Source organism: Anabrus simplex, chromosome 1 (genome assembly GCF_040414725.1).
Source record: "Anabrus simplex isolate iqAnaSimp1 chromosome 1, ASM4041472v1, whole genome shotgun sequence".
NCBI lineage: Eukaryota > Metazoa > Arthropoda > Insecta > Orthoptera > Tettigoniidae > Anabrus > Anabrus simplex.
In genome coordinates, this window is record NC_090265.1 from 1,272,237,952 (window position 1) to 1,272,262,154 (window position 24,203).

At 38.3% G+C, this 24,203-nt stretch overlaps 1 protein-coding gene across 1 annotated transcript in view; it reads right to left on the reverse strand.

Annotated features, from left to right (window-relative positions):
* Positions 1 to 24,203, reverse strand: part of LOC137497204 (A disintegrin and metalloproteinase with thrombospondin motifs 12-like) — a 205,073-nt gene that overhangs the window by 78,324 nt on the left and 102,546 nt on the right. The window contains exons 12-14 of the mRNA XM_068225729.1: positions 16,667 to 16,876; positions 13,971 to 14,076; positions 12,900 to 13,024 (exon numbers count right to left, since the gene is read on the reverse strand). Coding sequence (XP_068081830.1) covers positions 12,900 to 13,024; positions 13,971 to 14,076; positions 16,667 to 16,876 — 441 coding nt within the window. The remainder of the gene's footprint in view (positions 1 to 12,899; positions 13,025 to 13,970; positions 14,077 to 16,666; positions 16,877 to 24,203) is intronic.

Here is a 24,203-nt window from a genome sequence, read left to right on the forward strand (position 1 = left end):
ATTCTCGTAACTTCAAAAGTAATCATTAATAAATTAATGTGAGTACACGGATCGACGTAATGAACTTATTAGATGTCACACATGGAAAAATAATCGATAATTATTGGCAAATTAAATAAATTGAAGGCTGGATTTCTTGGAAACCAGACATCTTGAATGTTATTGGCTGGACGAGAACCACGTTGAGATGGACGCCGTTTAGCGCGCCAAATTCAGGAGTGAAATCCATCCATATCTCCGAAATCTATGATCGTCGGGAGTTCATATTTAATCCAGCGTCTATTCCAGAGGAGTGCATCAATGTGATATAAATTATGACATCCAATTCGGAATGCAAGTACCGCTATTAAAAATCCACCCCCTCCCTCATGGACATGACGTCAATGAATCCGCGAGGGAAAGCTTCATCCATATATACGGGCGCAAGGAACACTCGCCAACACACGTGAAATGAATCTCTGGAGATGAACCGTCGTTCGCAGCTGACTTCAGACCCGTCGTGCTTATAGTAACTCAACATTTATTGGCGCAAGCATCCGCCGGTACTTATAAAATGTGATCGCACTCGAGCACCATGAACTGGAAGTAGTTAACTTAGGACAGTGTTTGCCGGTTATAAATATCGTAGTGAAGTCAATTAATATTGCATTGTAAGAGTGAGTAATATAAATTTCAATTGCACAGCAATAAGTGCAGAAATAGAACACCGTGTGACGAACAGTACCGTGAGGGAATAATAGCCTGTACTTTGGAAGATCGAACCGCTATCATGAATACTTCAAGAGGGCCATATGAATCGGGCGTATCGCGTCGGACAACGTAAATCGCGCCGGGCGTACAATTTGACACTCCGTCGTATGTGTCCATGTCCTTGTGTGCGGTAAAAAGGGCGAAGTTCAAACAGTGTAAAATAATAATCATTTGGGTCTAGGGTGTTAATCTGTTCTGTATAAATCAACTTTAGTGTTAATAATGTTAATGGTATAGTAGTGTGATGTTTAAAATATTAGTATAAAAATGGTGATGTGCCAGGAAATCACCTGTGGAGTAACGCCAGCAAGTATGGGCGAGTAGAACAGAAGAACGGGGCCGTAATGGTCTCTCCTCTGCTAAGTTGCAATGGATATCACATAACCAGATGAGTGCAATATGTAAATAATATTTGGGAAACGTTAGCGTGATTGGGAAAATGGGAATAATTTTATTTGACTTGGTTACCTTATGTAACAAGATGGGTCGCTTCACGACACCATTCTAAATTGTAGCACGGACAGGGTTAGGTAAGAATAAAGTAAATATCGGGTCTGATGATATATTTCACTTTGTTGTAGATATAAATTTTGTAGATATATGGTAGTGAGTTAAGTCATGCATGCATTCATATTTCTTTATAGTCAAGAGTTTATGTTTGACATTTGATTTTGTTGTAATATTCAGATCGACCCGAAGTGTGCTTTTCAGTCAGTCAGTTGACGAGTTATATAATAATGCTAAGGAAAATTCAGCCTTGTCATGCCAGCTGTGTTGTTGTTTTCATCAGTGTGTTCATATTTTCAAAATGAGGTGGTACAAGTTGTGAGAAGTGAGATTAATAATAATAATAATTCATGAGATATCGGAATTTTACGTGAACAGTGGTTAATAATAAAATTTGAGTGATAATGTGTTGAGATTATCGAGAATCATTTAATGACGGGATGTCGTTTTAATTCGGAATTAAAGTGTGTGATAATTTAATTTGATCAATTAATAATATTCAATAATAATATCGGTGCTAATATCCGTACATGTTAATGAACGTGTTGTTTAAATTACGGTCCAATAATTTTACAAATAAATATCGTGTCTTAAAGTTGCAATTCATTAGCCGGAACACATATGACTAATATTACGAAACCATGATTGTCAAATTTTGGTAAATATAATTTCAGACTGTTACGATTATTTGTGGAGAATGAACTAAGACGTAAATCGAATGTGAATAGAAAGATGATAAAGAACCTGCAGTCAAATAATAAAATGTCATACGATGTCAGAAGTGGAATATATAAGTCAGTTGATAATTCTGTGAGAAATAAATGAATAAAGGAATATTGAGATAGAAAGGGATATAAATTTCGTATGAGAAACACTTAGCATATTGAAATGAGTGTAGAATATACGGGCAGTGTCACAGAGAAATACTGAATTACGTAGCGGGTAGAATTCGAACCCGTGACAGCATGTATGAAATAAATAGACTGCGCAGCTATTCGGCGAGATACTACGGATCTAAGGATAATGAGAGATCAAAGTCCACATAAATGATCGTATGTTGTGATCATTGTAATGACGAGTGATGACAATCATGATGCCGTGATGATAATAATTAATATTGCAGATAAAAGGTTGGACAGTGTTAATTAAATGGGCGATGATAAAGATGTTAAAAAGGAATCTAAATGATAATATGCAACCGATAATAATAATAATAATAATAACAACGTTAGGACGATGATAAATCATGGCGGTCAGATTAATAATAATTATCATCATAATAATAATAATAATAATAATAATAGTAATGACGTCTTTTGGTTGATCATTGAATAATTGTAATCGCGACCGATATCTTAATGCATTTTTTGGCGGAAGTGACCGGTTCATTAATAATAATGATAATAATAATAATAATAATAATAATAATAATAATAATAATAATATCTTGAGTGACCGTTTCATTAATAATAATGATATCTTGAGTGACGTCATAATAGGGAAGGGAACTACCTACGTAAATCCTTAATGGCTGGCAACCAGGTATTACTTAATTGATAGCCAGTGTCCCTCTAAATTGTTTGGATTTCTACGTATTTCCACAGCTTCCCGTATAATCCTGGACCTGTAGTGTCTAGTGTGAGTAGGAGCTTGAGCATCCTGGAACATGATATCATGACCCGACGATAGAGGGTCCTCAGCTATTGCCGATTTGTCTGGCTGGTTGAGACGAATATTACGTTCATGTTCCTTGATACTGGTACCAATGGACCGGCATTAAAATTGCTCACAGTCTGGGTAAAACCAAGGACAATTTGTCCCCAGTTTTACATCCTGGGGGTATACGAAATTCCCTGTACTTGCGGTAAGGTATACATCGGCCAAACATGCCGTCGCCTTCTGACGATTTGTCTTACATTTCACTTAAAAGAGATGGCAAACGCTGAAATGTCGGAAAAACCAACTAATGATTATTCGGTTAAATAATTATGAAATGTAGTTTGAAATCTAGTATCTCAATTACACACTCTAAAGATTAGTGGATATATTTTTCCGTTATGTTAATGTTAAGTATTTAAAATTTTCTTCCAATCTGTAAATTTGATGGCGTGCAATTAATTATTATTATTATTATTATTATTATTATTATTATTATTATTATTATTAGTAGTAGTAGTAGTAGTAGTAGTAGTAGTAGTAGTAGTAGTAGTAGTAGTAGTGAACCGCACACTTTCGCAATTTCAACGAACAGTACTACGGTGCCGATCTAACAGTCCAAAGTCATTATTCCGTTAAATATGCACACTACTTATTCCAATCAGAGCCTCAGGGTAGGGATTGAATACCTCGAGTGCTATGATGAACCAGTGTGTTACGTACCAGTAATATCAGAAAATGTATGAACCAGAGGAATGGCATGCTAAAGAAGAAAGTTATCTAACTCCCCAGCTACTTCCCGCCAATATACAGGCAGGCTGTTAAACTCGGTACGACCAGTCGAGCTGACCGTGTGGTTAGAGGCGCGCAGCTGTGAGCTTGCATCCGGGAGATAATGGATTCGAACCCCACTGCCGGCATACCTGAAGATGCTATTCAGTGGTTTCCCATTTTCACACCAGTCACACCAGACTGTACCTTAATTAAATCCTAGGCCGCTTCCTTCACGCCCCTATTCCTTTCTTATACCATCGTTGCCACAAGACCTACCTGTGTCGGTGGGACGTAAAGCAAATTAACAAAAACCTCGGTACGCTGCAGTAAACTTATCTATCGGGGATGAGTGAAAAGAGAAAAAAAAACCACATCACAACAAACAATGGTCAATGTAATGTTATTGTTGATAAAGTTTATGAGCTTTCTATATTGCAGGCCTTCACATTAGTTTTCTTTCGACTCTGTGATATTAGGCCGTCTTACAAAATTATTTATATCGTAGACTGTAGATCGTAGACCTTATTCTCAGACTTTACATACCTATTTTCATTAAATTCTGTTTACCCATTTTCTCGTGACTCGCCGCTGATTTGGACTTAGTAACAAAAATCCAATTTCATGCATATCTCTGAGATTATATGCGGTACGCTAAAAATGTATAAGACATAAGTGATCGGAAATGTAATGACTTCTTACATAACTACCACCAACTTACGACATAACTAAAGTTATGTCAGTTATGTAGTATTTATCGATACGATCACTAATAACATAAATTATTTATTTGAGAATTACATTTCAGGCCTTCGCCTAAACTACCATTCCACTCAGCGTGAATAAAATAATTTATAGCCTAGATTGTAGTGGTTCATCACCCGACTTTACATATCGATTTTCATTAAATTCTCTTCAGCCTTTTTCTCGTGATGCGTGTACGTATATGCATACATACATACATACATACATACAGGCAGAAATTACAGAAAAGTAAAAAAATGCATTTCCTTGTTACTGTGGACATGGCCGATACAGAAATACCATTCTTTTCAAATTCTGAGTAATGTACGGACAGAACTATTATTTAATATTGCACCAGTCCACCTCCCGAGTCCCAGACTAGCATTAATCTCAGGGGTGTCGGTTCATTGTTTAAGTCAACAAATATGTGAATATAGAGGCATCAGTGAACACGGGAATGAACGGAGCAATTAAGATTAAAATGGGGAAAGCTCAATTGCAAACATGAATTTAAGGACTCCATGATAGGACTAGGAAGTGACATTTAAATTGAAAAAGGGCATAACATCTAACTACAATAAAAATATTATGAGAATGGTTTCCTTTGAAATAATTACCAGAAGGAGCAGTTTATTGCGCCATCTAGCGCACGGAATTTTGGTACATTTGGCAACAACAATTAAATTTCTCATACGTTTTATGTAACCCTCCTAATATTGGAAGACGTTAAGCAAATAACTCAATCAATTCTTTTGGGGGTTCTTCTTGCTTTTCCATTATGTTTTCATTCTTTCAGAGAAGGCTTGTAAAAAATCCAAAGAAAAGCAGCTCGATTTGTTCTGAGTGATTTCCGACAAAAGAGTAGCGTTACAAAAATGTTGCAATGTTTGGGTTGGGAAGAATTGAGAGAAAGAAGAAGAGCTGCTCGACTAAGTGGTATGTTCCGAGTTGTCAGCGGAGAGATGGCGTGGAATGACATTAGTAGACGAATAGGTTTGAATGGCGTTTATAAAAGTAGGAAAGATCACGATATGAAGATAAAGTTGGAATTCAAGAGGACAAACTGGGGCAAATATTCATTTATAGGAAGGGGAGTTAGGGATTGGAATAACTTACCAAGGGAGATGTTCAATAAATTTCCAATTTCTTTGAAATCATTTCGGAAAAGGCTAGGAAAGCAACAGATAGGGAATCTGCCACCTGGGCGACTGCCCTAAATGCAGATCAGTATTGATTGATTGATTGATTGATTGATTGATTGATTGATGCCGACCACTTTGGTCTGTACTGTTTATTACATTATTATTATTATTATTATTATTATTATTATTATTATTGTTATTATTATTATTATTATTATTATTATTATTATTATTACGAAAGATAGACGGTTTACGAGTACAGCAAGGCCTCGTCTCGCACGTGCGCTGCCACCCCTCTTCGTCAGCGACTAGGGGAAGAGCACAGCAACATGAGTTGGCCTACATAGGAAACAGGTTCAACAACTCCTATACTCTGCTACTGTAGTTGAACACGTGACTCAACGACACGAGGACAGTATGACATTACCGGCGTTTCCTACTATGGCAATTCAAAACACATTTGGGCCTGAAATATTTGGCTCGTTTATAGGAAAACTAATGACACAAGGTAAAACGTACAAAGCATGTGCTGTGCTATTTACTTGTCTTTACAAACTAGCAAAATATCTGTACGTATACCCCTAACACCCTGTGTATATATAAGTGAAGACCTGTATGGAAAGAAATACCAAGTCATTTGGAGTAAATTTTTCAGGAGAAACGAAAAACTGCATATTATTAGACACGTTCATTCTAGAGACATGCTTTTAAATTCGTGCGCCTTGCCTACGGTGGTGGTGATTATTGTTTTAAGAGGAAGTACAACTGGGCAACCATCATCCTCCTTGCCTACCTTGGTACGTCATTTTGTTAAATTGCCATCACTATCTTGCACATATTGGAGTAGCTAAGAATTATTTATAGTGTTGGACTTGGGATTCTTTTCCAAACAGAAAGTAATATTTGTTTGAAAGTGATGTTTTATGGCTTATAATACTTGTATTCATATCAATTAGGAGCACAATACACGCTGAAGACTATTTAATACAATATTTCACCTCTTAAAGAAATCTTTATATGTTAATCTAAGTCCCACTTTGCCATTTACTCACAATGTGACATATAATGATTGGGTTATCTCCATTAATGGTAGTTAAGTGCGTATTTTATCTGAATTTATCCAATCACACTTATCACTTAGTCGCCATGTTACATTTCATCGTCTGAAAGTGAAGGTCCAGTTGGTAAAAATCCCTGAAGACCCTCATAGAAAACTGCACCTTGTGGAGAGAGATACTTCAGTAACGACCAAAGACTGTCCAGCTTCTCAGATTTTATTGGCAACATATCTGTATACAAGGACTACGTATTGAAGGTCACACTAGTAGATGACTGGTTCTTCAAAGAGTACATGACAAAGTCAGTCCCACTCATGGTTTCCGCTACTTGCACTTTTCCAGGGATGCTGTTCGTGTATTTAAAGATATTTTGTTTGGAAACAGCGAATCGTTGGCCCTTGTGCATGGATATTTTGAAGAACTGACGAAGATGTTTCTTGTACTCCTAAAAGTCACTACCCTGCATGCGGATGACACTGAATTGGGCTTCATTTTGTACAATGTTCTCCAAGTCGCCAGGAGTTTCACCAGTTTCCTTTCTCCTTTTTTAATTTTCGCGAATTCTCTATCGCAAGGAAGAAAACTGTGTCATTTTATTGGAAATTAACGATGGATTCTCTTAAACCTTCCAGAATCGGAGAGTGCTGTAAGATAATGGACTATTGTCATATTCTCGTTTTGCCAAATACAACCGTCTGTGAACAAATATAGTGTGTCTACACTTTCAGGCAAGACATCAGTAATATAATTATTTAAACACGAAATCACTTCATTGGCACCCTTGTGGCCTTGTGTTTCATTCCACATAAACATTGTGGATTGTTTTATTTTTTCACTGTTGACACAGAAATTAAAATCCCACAACTCCCGCAAGTAAAATATTTCATTTACTGGTAGCAAGGGCCATGGCAGATTCTGTTGGAAATCAAAACAGAGAACTTCTACGTTATCCCTTTCACTCCCAACAGCAGACAGCCGTTCCATGGTGTCACAAAACACCGCAGCTTTTCTCTTGTGTATGGCTTGCTTGAGGGTCAGTTGTCTTCTTAAACCATCGTGTTCACAAAATTTCAGTCTTATTTGAGCTCCGCACACGTATTACACACGTCTGTTGCAGAGTGACCGAGGCCATAGTTAAAGTTATCGGTGAAATACTTATGGAACCTTCGGTATTTCACATCTGCTTTTACCTTCTCTGGGGATGTACCACTTTTGACTTGATAGTAGCTCTCGAGCTCATGTTTTGCTCAATACAGTGTGTACATATTCATTACACTGAGGTCCGCTGATAAATAACGTTTCTTTGACTTGTTTCTCCCATAATGGCTCACCTTGTATGGCAATGATCGTATGTGATCATCTACCTTCGACACAGTATCGGCAGACTTACAGTGTGGCCTGTTGGAATGGAGACCTCTCTTAACATGAGGGCCCTCCCTCATTGCAGTTAGGGTTGCTATCCGTTTCACTCGTTGCTCTCCCATGCCATGCAGACTACAAATTGCCGACCGACAGACAACATTACGATTCGTACCAATGGACACCTAAAACAATGTACAATATAACAATAGATTTATGCTGCCACTGCAATATGGTTATTACTCCAACTACTTTTGTAATATTTACATACCTCATACTTCTGCGTCATGCTTTTTGGTGTATGCACCTCCGTGCGCGGTCTTCGGCGGGAAACACCAGTGGGAATTAGCAGACCATTCAAGTAAATATCCTGCTGATTCTTGTTTCTAAAACAAATGAACTTTTCAATAAGAGCGGCTTTTTCGCCAGCACTGAAAAATTCACAACATGTCCTGCGGCATATGCAGTTAGGCCCTGTAGTTTTAGCTGGGCAAATCGTACTTTGTAATTGCTGTATTCGGCTCCCGTAGTACGTTTAACTTTTTCAGCATTTTCCCCCATTTTTTAGGCATTTTCCTCTTCCTACCAATCGCACAAGAATCACTGTCGAACGAGAGTCGTCATCCATACTGAAAACAACTTTCCTGTATTCTAAACAGTTGCTTGTAAGATGATTGCCTAGCAGAATATCACACAACCTATCATGGCAACGCACACTAAGAAACTGGTGTCTGACGTGGCGGAAGCAGCTGTGCCGTTAACTGTACAAGGTCACCACCCGCCGCGCAGTAGCCCATGTTTACTGCAACTAAAAAGAAACCAAGTCTTTGGACTTGGGATGTTGTTCGATTCAGCTACAAATAATTCGTTCAAAAACACTGACAAGGACTTGGACTTGGAATATGTCTTCATGCAGGCAGCAAGCTCTTGAAATGACGGTCACATTGGCGGAAAACCATGGAAATATGAAAAACATGCACTTGGGATGCACAATGCTGTCCGCTCACCTATCAATACGTGTTTCCAAGCACGGTGCTCTGCAGCCGATCACGTATGAATACGTGTTGGTGCAGCTCTGTCTTCTGATGCCATCTAACAGTTATTGAGGAACTACTTGGAGGTTATCGTTGATGTACCTAAATTGTAGAAAATCTACGCATCTTTTAGTACTGGTTTTGCCCGTTTTCGTGCGTAAATGGCATTTGTTTTTGCCTTCGAATATCTCCCGTGTATCCATCAATGCTAGCAAACAAAATTGGCAGCGCCGGTAAACATTGGATTGACTCCTAGTGATAGTATACGTGAATTATACGCTGATAATATGCCATATGTATCCAGTGATTGTGAGGAGTGTGAAGATGAATTGTCTAAAGATAATTCTAGTGCTAGTGTCATGCATTTATGTCGAAGTGATGCGTTGAATGACACGTTAATTGCACCATGCACGCAATGACCTGTTGCTTCAGATAGCAAAGATGGTCTAGATGTAAATACTGTTGATAATATTATCCCTATTTCTGGCAGTGAGAGGTCTAAGCGGGATATTATACTGTTTTTGGAGTCTTTTTCGGACACGCCTGGCGTTAAAATTTTGCCGAGTGAACCTGAAAATATAGGTTATGATGTCAAGTTGTACTTTTGTAATGACTTGTTGGAGTATATGGTGGAGGAATCAAACAAATATCATTACCAGAATGCACGCAAATATAAAATCTCACCACAACTATAAAGTGGACGGATATAAGTGTGAATGGACTCAAAATTATTAAATTATGATACCCTGCAATAACTCCATGTCTCTGCCAAAACCTTCCAGCCACAGGGGCCAGTTATACGTCAGATGGACCGGACAGCATTGTGTTAACTGTACAAGGTCACCACCCGCCGCGCAGTAGCCCATGCTTACTGCAACTAAAAAGAAACCAAGTCCTTGGACTCGGGATGTTGTTCGATTCAGCTACAAATAATTCGTTCAAAAACACTGACAAGGAGTTGGACTTGGAATATGTCTTCATGCAGGCAGCAAGCTCTTGAAATGACGGTCACATTGGCGGAAAACCATGGAAATATGAAAAACATGCACTTGGGATGTTTTTCCATTCAGGTCTTCAATTATATATTAACGTTAAAATTTAAACATATTTGAGTTGACATAATCCTATTATACACACACACACACTGTTTTGTTCGGGACTCACTACTGATTATTTTAGTAGAAATAATTAAGAATTTTTATGTTTTGACCCCTCCCACATTCTGGCAGTAGCACTTGAAGAATTTTAAAACTCCAATTAAACAATGCTTCTTAATGTCAAGATTAACATCAGAAAAGAAAATTATTGAACAATTTCGTTATGGTAAGTTCTACTATGTATCCAAAGTCTTTGGATAATAAAAGTATTTACTATAATTACTCACATTTAAGGAATGTCAGTTGGACTACTCCATCCCATTTCAGTTTTATTTCGCGGCATTATTTTGGCACATATCAACAAAAGAAGCCTTTAGGATTAATAATTTTAACAGTACTAACCTATGTAACAATCTCCATACCTCTAAATTAAGTCGCAGTCAAAGTCTATACCTTTTCTACCACACAGTCGTAGGTCGCCAGCGCCACGTGCCGAGCTATGAAACCACTCTGATTACAGTACGTCGACCTGTTTGTCAAGACCGGTAAGAAGCTAGCTAGAGCGACGCGCCAAGTCGGCCATGGCTCTTCTCTTCAACATTTACTCAGAGGCCATCCTCGCAGAAGCTCTGGAAAAACAATTTACCACAGGAAACTGTATCAACGGGGAGCGTCTGAATAACCTCCGTTATGTGGACTGCACGGTGTTTCTAGCAGACAACGAAGAGGACCTTCAGTAATTTTAGACAAATTGAATTTGGCTTGTAGCAGCAGAGGGTTGAAGATAAACATTAAGAAAACTCAGTTGATGGTCATGAGTAATCAGCATGACGTCCACGTACAGCTCATTCTCAGCAATGAAATTATTGATGAAGTTCACCAATGTCAGTACCTAGGATGTTACCTCAATTGGGATTGCAGCCAAGAAGTATGGGTTCGCATCGAACGAGTGAGAAGCATCTTCATGCAGATGAGGAAATTGCTGACCAACCGCAACCTTCATCTGAACCTATGGCTCCGTTTGGTCCACAACTACATCTTTCCCACATTACTGTATGGAATATAACGAGGGACACTTACTCAAGCTCTCTGGAAGAGACTGAAAGCATTCGAAATGTGGGTGTACAGAGAGTTGATTCGCATTTCGTGGGTGGACAGAATTCGGAAATGTGAGGTTTTGGATCTACTGGGATAGACGTTTGAAGTCATGTTGACCATCAAAAAGCGCAAGCTGGAATACTTCGGCCATACAGTTCAGGATGATAAGTACAGAATCATCCAACCTGTCATACAACGAAGAATAAACAGAATAAACAGAAGTTTGTTGAAGTCATGTTGACCATCAAAAAGCGCAAGCTGGAATACTTCGGCCATACAGTTCAGAATGATAAGTGCAGAATCTTCCAACCTGTCGTACAAGGAAGAACAAAATGACGTAGGATACCTGACAGACGACGAACTCTATGGATAAATAATCTCGAGAACTGGTACGGATTGAGCACGATGTCCCTTTTCAGCATCGCTGCATCCAAATTAAAGATCGCCGACCTTCGCTAGAATAAGAACAAGAAAAATAATATATCCAATACTCTCCATTAGTGAACAAACATTATTACAATGAAATACACAGTTCTCCTTAGAGACATAGTCTTTGAAATCACTATCGCGACTACGATAAATGCATATTCTTGCACCTGTTTCAGTAGACTTCAAACTTTGAGCCTGAAATATTCAGCCAATTCTTTAGGCAACTATCCCAAATAACACCATGAATTTTAAGAAGTGAGTTTCTGATCAACACTTTGTTTTAAATGTAGGATCACCTCCTTCGTCTGTTTGTTCTTCAATATCAGTTGGGTCGTAGTCGGAGCAATCACTAAGTCATGACATCTGGAGAGTTTTCACTGGATATTCTTCACTTTGTAATACTGGTCTCAATGCAGATGAAAAATTGGGTAGTTAATGATAGTTATTTGTGCATTTTGTTTTTGACATTAGACGTAGTTCGTCGTATGCAGATTAAACAGAAATAGCAATTAGTTGAATTATCCTTCTGATCCCTCGCAATCATAGGAGGTGCAAACGGCGTATGATGTGTACCACATTTCCATCCAGTGGGAAGCCTAACGCATGACACATAGGAAATACTTGGAGACCAGTCTTTATCAAAGTCGCAAAATTTACAAACAGAATAAAGTCCATGATTTTTTTACAAGTTGCGTGAAATTTCCCCTCTGGGACTTGAATGTTAGCTCACAACACACGCAGCAAAAATTATCTGGATGATTTAAATACTTTCTCATCATACTGAAAACCTCCTAAATGCTAATGAAACATACAAAGAAGAGCAATATATAGCACAAAACACTACGTATTGACTACAACTTCAATATTGGCTGTCTGCCAACCATTGCAATGCTATATCTAAACATTACAACTTGTCTAACACATAAATAATCCTGCACCGTGTAACCACTCATTCTAAATAAAATTCTCATCTGTGTTAGAAAAATTTTCCACACTTCACTAATGATTCCCACATTTTATAACTTACAAAATTGTAAAAATGAAGGATATAGAAGTATGTTACAAAATATTGACTGCCACAAAAGTCTATGCCTAACATAACAAGTATGATTCAATACTTGAATTCAATATTCGGTTCTATTGTGAAGAATATTATGTTGTCCAGTGTTATTAATATCATACACAAAGAAAGTTTATCATATATTTAGTAAGTTCCAACTACCTAAAAATGTTGTATGTAATTTGGACACAAACCCTGCATCGGCCTGAGACGCACGTGTCTCTCGTACCAACTCTGCATCTCGTACCGTCCTTCACTCTGATGTCCATCATCTCAACTGCTGACTTTTCATTTATACAGTGAAGCTCACATGGATTAGCTGAAAATATTGAGAAGAATATAAGTACAAGCAAACTTGCAAGTTTGATCAACTACAGCATAGTTAGTCTTTAGAGCATATAATTTGCACCGCAATGGTGAACTGAACTATCAAGAAAACAATTCTCCACTGAGACAATCACTAATAACTATATTAAAGATTTATAGTGTTGGACTTGACATCTTTAAAATGGTACTGCACCCGCCCCCTCCCTAAATGGCACCGGCACGGAATCTACAGGGTCGCACATGGGTCAAGAAGAATGAAATGAATAGGCGCTGAACTAAAGTAAACTTAAAGGCGTACAGGGGAGGAGAAGCGGGGCATACATAACTAAAATGAGAACACATTCGAATCAAAATATTGAACTCACAAACCGGTTTATTCAACCTTAATGATGATGGGAAATTGCGCATTAAATAACACTAATGAATTACATTAAAATTTATAAATGTTTGTTGTGACTTGTTATGTGAACATCTGTCCGTTATGCTTGATAGAAATGAGTACGTTTATCGCGAAGCGGTGTATCGTGACATGTAGCGAATGGTAATTTTATCATAACACTGAGGCTATATTATCACTAACACATAAAACTAACATGCACCCGACAACACGTCTGAGCAATCCCTATTCTAATGAAGACCTAGATTCCCCAATGAAATGACGTAAAAGAAAATACACACATATGATACAACACCTGGGTTCGAACTGACCCTCGCTATTATAGACATCGCCAAGCTGATGGACAGAACCACTACTGACCTTATTTACAACCATACATGACATAAAGAACACATAAATCACACATGATATGCAACAAAATACGTAAAGGTTAAAATTCCTGCCGGGAATCGAATCCGGGACCCCTGTGACCAAAGGTTAGCACGCTAACCATTTAGCCATAGAGACAGACATAGGTTTTCAATAAAAATCATGTACTTACAGTCTCTATTTTGTGGCCAATATGGCTTCCATATTTTACCATTCTTTTTACCGTTGTATTCTGCACACTGTACCTCTCTGAATGATGGTGCCTTAAGGTCACAAAACTGTGAAAGAAAAACGGGGATATGTTAGAAGCTATTCAGGTTATCGTAATGCTGTTTTGGATGTTTAATATTTTTTAAACAAAACTTTCAAGGCCGAAAAAATGAAGATGTGAGAATATATCTTTGTCTTTCCTAAGTAGAGGTTTAGATCACTTACTATGATTACTTGTCAAACTTGTCAAACAAATTACAAATCATTACTGGGGAATACAATGCGAATTGTAAAACAGTAGTTTCAGGACGCGTAATTTCCGGTTGGCAGGTCGCCTTTGTCGATTAGATTTTTGAAACAGTCGACCAAGTTATAATAATATTTACAAGATATTGGATTTTCAGGAATGACAGCAGTGCCTTCATAATTGGTTTGCCTTTCTTATGCTCTGTTCCAGTATTCATTGTCAATATTACATCTTTCATGACAGGACAAAAGATTACTTTGTTTCTCTTCCATGCTAACTCATAATAATTTTCGGTTGGCAGGTCGCCTTTGGCGATCAGAATTTTGAAAGAGGCGTTTCTAGTTATTAGAAAGATTTTATATTTTGTCATTGCTACTTTCAAGTATTCAGTGTTCAGTAAAGTATAGGTATTTCATGTTATTTAGTTTCAAATACTATAGCAAGTGGCTTTCATCAAAGGGCTAATATTAACAATTAATAAGCTGGTGATAACCGTAATGTACTCCGCGTACTAACGTAAGCGTTTCCGAAACTGAATCGTCTCTAATAGTGTTCAAGCCGGTTCGTCTTCCTGTTCTGCGAAAGAAAAATGTGAAGATGTCGAAATCTATTGTCTTGTTAAAAGAGAATTCTGAAAAGATTTATTTGGTCATTTTAATTTGTTTATAAGACGTGTAGAAGAAACTGAAATAAGATTGAGAATAATATTTTATAGCTTCGATTATATAGGTGGTGATCAAAGCATTTAGAATGGCTACTGCCTTCTGACTTCAGATTTCAAACACTGAGTTGGATTAGAAGTGAACCTCAGAGAGGTCAGTTAGTGTTGTCTTGTGGATTTATTTACACAGAAACAACATCAATCTATAATACAGAGTTTGATTTAGCAGACTCAGTAATTTCTTTGTTGAAAATTTGACAAATAATTTGTAGTGGAATTCATGTTAACGTGGTGCTCTCTTCTTACCTTTTACTTGCAAGCCTTTTCCTAATATTAGCCTAAGTGCGCACTAGCGATTACATAGCTGAGTGTTTGTACAGTAAAATCACGCAATTAATAATTGCCGGCAGTTTCAACCAGTGCCCACTTGGTGATAAATAGTCACATTGATGCAAATCGGATTTCGTAGACACCGTTTATGTTGATGCTCTGTCTCTGTTCCTAACACATAAACGAAAAGGGGAAATGATTTTGGGTATAGGCCTATCCTACTTCAGATTAAAAATGACCGAATGTACAGTTTTAAAATCTGGGCAGTGCTTTGAGGGAATTTGATAGTAAATCTTTCAATTACTTCCACATAAGAGAAAATGGTTTCGATTACTTGCTAATAGCTGATTCGCCTCGAATTACGCATCGAAACACTGGATTGTGACTGTTCGTTCCTTCTGAAGTATACTGTTACATTAAGGTAAGAGGTTATAATAATTAAGTATTTATCTTATTAAAGCATGAACGTACAGGTTTCTTTCATCGTTATGCACTAGCCACTAAATGAGAAGAGGAAATTTCCGAGTTCTGTTCCTTCATAATATCTGGATAGCCAACAGAGCTTCGATATGTGACATTTATTCACCCTGACTGTACAACACAAGTTGTATCGACAGTGTCGACAGTGCAAGAGGTCGTTCTAAACCATGTATCACTGAGCAAGCGCAAGAAACTACTAATAATGCGCGCAGCCACGTTAAGAACCCAGAGGTTCGTTTCTGCGAGAAACAGTTCCAAGAAAATAATGCATGCGCCAACTTCTTAGTTGACGTGATTACAAAGTTTTAAGTATACGCACTGCCACCCGTCTCAGTATTCAAAATCGGCAGCTAAATAGGTGCCGAACCAAGCAATTAGTTAATCGCTAGTGGGCGCTAGGCCACAGCACGCCTGCATCAATTCATATGGGAGAAAATCACCGTACTAATAATAATAATAATCGTATGGCCTCAGCTGCCGTGTGCAGACATTTCAATTTGACGCCATCTGGCTGTCTGCTCGTCAATTTCGACGTTCCGTTTTACTCTAGGCCCCCACTAGATGGCAGACCGAGTACACCGAAACTCTCTTGGGCGTCTATGGCTGAGATTTAATGAATTTTGTCGGGTAAACACCAAATGTGTCACCAGAGATCTTTTACATGCCGACATCGTACGACATGGAGTGTCGAATGGACTTTTTTCCGCCCTTCAAAAATCCGACAACCTCTGCCGGGTTTGAACCCGACACTCTACCGCTGATCCACAGAGGCAGCTAAAATCCAGAGAGAACAAATCATATTCAATAATGAACGCTATTCGGATTCTCACTGCCACCTACCACAGGTTCGCTTGTTGTCAAGATCTTTGAGAGAAATATCTGAGGTAATTATTCAAAAAGGCAAATTTTTAGTCTGGCTTAACTTAAACTATACACTTACCCCAATATTGCATATACGGGATCGTTTCCGTTCACCCACACAGTAACGACCACGATGTCGTGGCCTCGGATTGTCACAGTCACGCTCTTGAGACTCAATTCCTCCTCCACACGTACGAGAACATTCACTCCAGGGTCCCCACGACCCCCAATGGCCATGTATAGCTTCAATACGCTTTCCAGCCTCCACGCACTTTGTGTCGAAACACCACTGGAACATTCGACATTACTATAACGGCGACTATTTATAATCTCATATATATGTACTACTGCATACTATGTTAGTTAAAATACTTCCAAACAATGACTTCCATTTAAAATCATTTCCAGTTTCGATTGTTCCATAACATGTAGGTATGTTTTGTAATCAATCTGGTTGGATCTTCAATAGCTTCGCCTTCGATTATCATACACAGCCAAAGCTTCATTAATGGCGTACCGTTATTCTCTTCACTAAGCCAGAATATGCTAATACATACCATTCTGCCATGTCTACTGACTTTAATTATACATTCACACTGCTCGCAAGAGGAACTACCTGCATGAGGAATTATATTACTACCACTGCTCTTACCTTAGCCACTCTCATGTTGTCACAGCCAATGATGAGACTGGGACTGGTCAATGAAACTAAGAAAATTTGTTCTAGCCTATTCCAGAAGACATAGTGCATTATTAACACTATATCTCACCGGAAATGGAACTAGGATGGTTTAAAATTATTTGTCATTCCCTTCACTGTGGTGATTGATGTCGTGGGGGATATAAGGGTGGTGTAGGAGAAGTAGGATACTGCGAAATAACCATATCCTCCTATCGTTAATCAGAGGAGAAAATGGAAGAGTTCATCAAATATTTCTCTTTCTTCCTTCCACTGCGGGCCTTATAGAACTTTGAAATACTGCAAGAAAATAGATAGATAGATAGATAGATAGATAGATAGATAGATAGATAGATAGATAGATAGATAGATTGATTGATTGATTGATTGATTGATTGATTGATTGATTGATTGATTGATTGATTGATTGATTGATTGATTGATTGATTGATTGATTGATTGATTGATTGATTGATTGATTGATTGATTGATTGATTGATTGATTGATTGATTGATTGATTGATTGATTGATTGATTGATTGATTGATTTAAGGCTTTCTGGTCAGTCGGTTTTTAGCATCTCCCCTAAACTCTTCATTCCTTCACTTGTAGGTCGACGCCGTTATAATTCCAATATTTTTGTGTCCTTCACCTCCTCCATCCACTTTATGGTTGCCTTTAATCTCACGATACATATTTAAGGAATCTTTTGATCAATCGGTTTTTGTTCATCCTCAGTTAATGTCCATAGAATTCCAACTTCTATTTCCGCATTGTACCCGACTTCTTTTCGGTAAACTTTCCTCCACGTTCCATCTGTACTTTTTCGTGGTCCTAGGATTTTCATTAGGAGTTTTCTTTCCCTTTTCTTTAGCTCTTTCAGCTTCACTTTCGTATTCAGTGTATGATATGTCGTGTCGTACAATCCCTCTGGTTTTACTACTGAACTGGGTTCGAACTCGCCAACCCGAGCTCAGAAAATTAGTGCTCCTCTACCTAAACCACTCAGCCCCGCTAAGACAGGTTCTGTGTAAGTGCAATACTGTACATAAGCAGCGATATGAACTGTTTTGTTTCCAATTCTGTTGGCAACAGGTGAACACTATGAGACTTAAGGAGAAGAAGATTTTAGCCTTGTAGCATATCGTCCTTTTATTGTACCGGTTCTATGTTAGCCTTCAAGCCAGTTTCAGTTTCCTGGATATTTCTTCGATGGCCTCTTAACCTAGTCTAATTGGTTGGATGCATTCTCCCAGGTATTTGAAATTGTCTTTTCTTATAATCCTCCCCTGCCTTGCTTCCATGCAGTCTGGCTTTTTCCGAAATATAATAGCTTATAATGAACATTTGTATCTAAACCTCGTCCAAGCACTTACTTGTTAGATATCATAGATACCTATATTGAAATCTTACTGGTCTGGGGTACTATGCCACCACGAAAGCTAAAGGCAAGTATCCATGACAAAAAATGTGGCAAAACCCGATGCCTGTGCAGGATTCGAACGCACACTTTTCCGCACCCCTGATCTTGATTACCGGGACTCCCAGGGTGTTTATTCGAGTCTAGAAACTTATATCTATCTTACAGGATTAAGAGTGCGCAGGGAAATTCAGGACACTGTACGCTACGGCAAATGAAATTCTCCCAATATAAGCAAATTAATATTTAAAGGCCTTGGTGAAAAACTGTAACATAAACTCATACGTATGTTTATGTAGGTCATTAGAACCATATTTCAGAGAACGTGACACTCCTAAAAAAAACACATGACGAAATGATTTTGAATCAGTTACAGACAAGTACATCCCCATTAATGATCTAGTGAAGTATTGTAATTACAAATGCGTCAGCGAATCCTATTACATTCCCTTCAACACAGGGAAAAAAGTGAAACCTAAGCAAGAAAAATGTTTGAAGCTATTTGAGTGGTTAATGCCCACGTACCATTTACACCAGAGAACAAAATAAAATAAAATTATACACTTAAATAGAATGAACCAATACTTGCAAAGCAAAGCAAAGTTACCTCCGTACAGGCCATGAAGACCCTTGGAGGAGTGGAAAGTAAAGGCTTCCACCATTGTTAACCTCGGCACGTGATGGGGTAGAGTGGTTAGCTCTACGCCCGGCCACCTTTGCCCCCAGGAATTAACCTGATACTCATTTGTGTGTGTGTGTAGGCTGAGTGAACTTCAGAGCCATATGCACCTCCGGAAGTGGAAATCTCGTTTCTTAAATTTTAGGACTTCCTGACGGGGATTCGAACCCACGTCCTTCCGGGCGAACCGAGCATGCCTTTACCGCCTCGGCCAGGCATCCCCTGAACCAATACTTGGGCCCGAGAAAATACGAATCCAGAATCATTACGTGAGTAAAGCCAGAACTTGCTCACAAGAAAAAAAAAACACACATATCACCATCACCAAAACATTAAACAACACAAAGTCAACAACTGGCTGTGTGTATATGTCTGTCCAGGTCAAGGAAAAACCCGGGCGAATTCACGTTGGTTTTGCCGGGATTCGAATCATAGATCTTCTGCCGTTATGGCGGGTCGCTAAAAAGAAAACCCTAAATACTTCATTTAAGAAAAGGGGTTCTTACCACATACATTAATTAATTACTTGGCCTTAGGGCCAAACTATTTCTTGGTATTTAAAACAACCCACAAAAGGATTTAAAACTACCCTGTGGAAATATAAATATAGACTTGGTCAAATGTATTTCTTTTCTCTTCCTTCGGTCGTCAATCCGCTAAAGAAGTCCATTCAGTAACAATGACAGTTGAGGGTTGACACGTAACAGACATGGTCCACCCTTCGCATTGCTGGTGCAGTTCCTTCACCTCACAAAGCCCTTTTAAAATATCAGCTCTGCATGAAAACCTCATACAATATTTAAAACGCCTCATTCTATTGAGAACATAATCTCTTAAATCCCATCTCGCATAAATGTCGCTGCCGAAACCTTTGGCAGGATAAACAAATCACAAATTTTAATAATCATGTCGTTAAAAGGGACTTTCTCGCTATCCCAATTCCTACCGACACAGTCTCAAGAAATATAGGCCGGGTTTCATAACCTGAGCACGTTCAAGGGAAAACCACTCTCTTAAAGTCAAATGACCTGTCATATTTGACAAAATTCTTCTTCAAAATTCGGAGGACAAGAAGAAATTATTTTGAAAGCGCTTCCTTACGGAAAGCTCTATCTAAATGTGAGTCTTGGATTCGAATCCCAGCGACGTTCACAGTACACGATACAGCAAATCTGCAACCATGGAACTTATGCTACCAAATTCCTACTAATTTACATAAAAATAATCGAGTGAATTTCTCATCCTACCAACAGGCTTCAAAGACATACATTAATTAGACTCTATTTGCATGCAATCATTATAGCATTATTTCCCAACACCGTAATCTTTAAACTAATGCACTGACAAAATAAATAAAATAATCCTACTGTGGAACTTTACATCTAATATGAATCCAAAATTTGAACTACACGATGACTGTGAAATAATAATTAAAGTTGAGTGATTACAAAGATCCCTTCATAATTTCTGCTAATTTTAACTAGACTAACTCACTCAAAAGCTTCCTATACTAAATCTCTAAATGGGACAAATGTGCATCCTAATCTAAAAATGAACTATTTACAAGATACGCATTCATAATTACTTATAATGGGATTATGCACTTATCTGATGATTGCATTGTGTTCTCCGTTCGAGCCCCGGGAAGGCCCATGCCGAGAAGACTTATAATTCCATCACAGCGGTGATTGTCCTTGGAACATCACGGGTCCGGAGCTGAGTTCTCGTCCGCTGACACACAATCCAAGCCTGGTTCCGACTGGTGAAAAGCTGTTGCATCAACACAGAACATTAGCCACACCTTCACGTAACTTCAAATCACACCCCAAAGTGATATCAAAACTATCGTCCCGCACTGAATGTATGCCCGGTTATCTGTGTTTCAGCGTGGTTTACTGTTTAAAAACTATTTATTTAATTTTCAATAATTAGCTAGCCCAGATTAAACTCCTTTCTTTCATATGGACGTTACTGTCCGTCCCATCTGCGTTCAGATTTTCACTGTCAATAATAATAATAATAATAATAATAATAATAATAATAATAATAATAATAATAATAATAATAATAATAATAATAATAATAATAATAATAATAATAATAATAATAATAATCGCAGATCAGTATAAATGTCAAATAATTATTCTAAATTCGGACGCTGTCAAACAATACGTCGTGAACAGTTTCTGAATAATACTTTATATTTCTAAACACAGTATTTCTGCGTATTGTCTCAGTTTATCACCGCACAAAGAGACTGAATTTCGCGACGAGTCACGTGGAGCTAGCACCGTGACACTTGCCCGACTGCCCCGGGTGTGAGTTTGTCTGCCCTATTTATTAAAACTGGCACAAGATGGCTGATGCTAGAAACCTCCCAAGGAGGATATCAATCTATCCCATTGATATCACGAATATCAGTGAAGCAGTGCGTACAAGAGGTAGTTAAAATAATCCCATAAGTCTTGATTGTATGCGGAAATGAATTCCATCGTAAATTTCTTGCAATCGCCCAACGCATCATCCCTGCATTGGAACCAATCAGGGGAATTTCCTTAGCAGGCCATGTGTTGTGTGTTTCGCCTCCTTTATGTGAGAGTAGCACAACTGCGTAATTTACATTACTCGGGAATATACAGCACATCCCTTCCGGTCAATTTTTCTTGTAAATTCTGAAGAGGCAAATAGTGTCATTTGTTGTCCTAATTACAGCGTAAATCGAGGTTCAAATTTAATTGAACTTCACTTTTTCGTCCCGTTAGGCTGGCTATCCATATAAAAAGTCTGTGTGGAGTGTTGGCTCCCTGCGATTTTCAGCCCCACGGCATAATCACGTAGTACGCGCTCGAGACCTGCCCTCTTCTGTTTTCGTCGCACAATTATCTCCTTATCATTCACTCCTTGCGTGGAAATTTCCATGGCATCATTCCTCAAGCATTCCCCTCTCGTATCAGCGCGCGCCAAACATAAAACATGTTGAATTAAATTTAAAATATATGTGCCCGGTTCGCTAATTCATGGCTCTGATACGGCACAATATATTACTTAATGCTGTGAAATTATTGGAACGATTGACTAATATAGCCATAAATACTGCGTTATTTTTGTTCTGTTTCAGGCAAATTTGTTTTTATTCTAAGTTACGAAGACGGTGATAATTTCGTTCACCGTAGTTAGAAGCAATGATGATTCTTCTTGCAGGCAACGATAAATTAATCTCACCATACGTTTTGAAGTCACGAAGAGGATCTGACATTCAAGCTATCTGATTCCATAAATGTATTAGATAAAGATACCCTCTTATTATTTAACTCTTCATTACGGAGGAGTGTTTTGTTAATACCATCTCTCTCCAGGAGGTAATTGAACGTTTGTTTGCATGTAAAGCACATGTCCTGGCTAGCTTTCTGCCTTTCATTTCTGCGGTGTAGTCAGTAGGACGGATTCGCTTGTGAAGAATGGAAGACTGCAACGTATTCTTGAACGTAAACGTTATTAAGCTATAAATACGAATCAGCTGGTCGCATTCATACGGAGTTTATCAGGAAGTTCCCTGGGCAATTCCCTCTCTCCAGAACTTCAATTCACGACTTTGTGAAAAAGTTTTAGACTACCGATTCAGTGCTAAACATGAAACGCACGCGTTGGTGGTGGAATATTTCTTCCAAGCCATAGGAAAATCCTCTTCGCTAATAATTTAAAAAATAGTGAATGGTTGGGTGTAACTTTCCTTCTTAAGAAATGGGTCCTATTCAGGAAAATGTATATATATATATATATATATATATTAAAATTGGAGTTCGGTGTGCGATTAGCGCAATACGCGTAATCGGTCTTATTTTTTTCTTTTCGAGGATACAGTAAGGTGGAGAGTGGTATCGAAATATCATTCCCACTCAATTCTTTAATCTACTAACGGGAGAAGAACAATCGTGTTCATGGTTTCAACAAGCTTCCGCAACTGCTCATACAGGAGAAGAGTCCATGGATGCAAATACGGAAGTATTCGAAGATAGAGTGAACAGACAGTCAGAGAAAGGAGACTTGTTGGACGACCAAGGAAATGGTGGCTGGACCAACTAAGCATACACGCAGAGAGTAGAGTAGTGGACTAGAGAGTGATGATGGAGAGAGAGGCCTATATGGATAAGACTATTCTGGCAACAGTTCGTTCAACATCATCCTATCCGCCACGCTCGAATGGTTATATGATGAAGATGATGTTGTTGTTGATGATGATGATGATGATTATGATGATGATGATGATGATGATGATGATGAGAGTGATTAGTAATGGTTTTTCGCCATCCCGCTACCCAGATCTAAGAGTCTGTGATTTTTATGTGTTGGGTACCGTGCAGCACAAAGTATACCAAAAAAATCCACCAACATTGGAGGAACATAAGAAAAACATACAAACTGCCGTAAGAAACAGAACGCTGAGCAAACTAAATAATGGAAATGGAAATGTATTTACCCGGTACAATTCATGTTTATTTGCGGAAGAACGACATTTCTAGCATTTGACATGTGGTAAGAGCTCAGTTTATTGTACAATATATACAGATTTACAGATATAAGAAGTGAAGACAGACTAAGGGCCGGCTGTACCCAGGTGGACCGTGGGTTGTGGGAGACGCCAGCTAGCAGGCCGGCCTTGGCTCATACGCGTGAGAACGACCAGGTTTTATACAGAAAAACGTGCACCATCCTGGGAGAATATACATCAAACGTACTTCGAATGATCTATTTGTTCCAGTTTTTTGTAGTCCCTAGAAGACATTCATTTCTCTTAGACGTTTTCCCTGCTGAAATCATATTATTATTGCTATTATTAA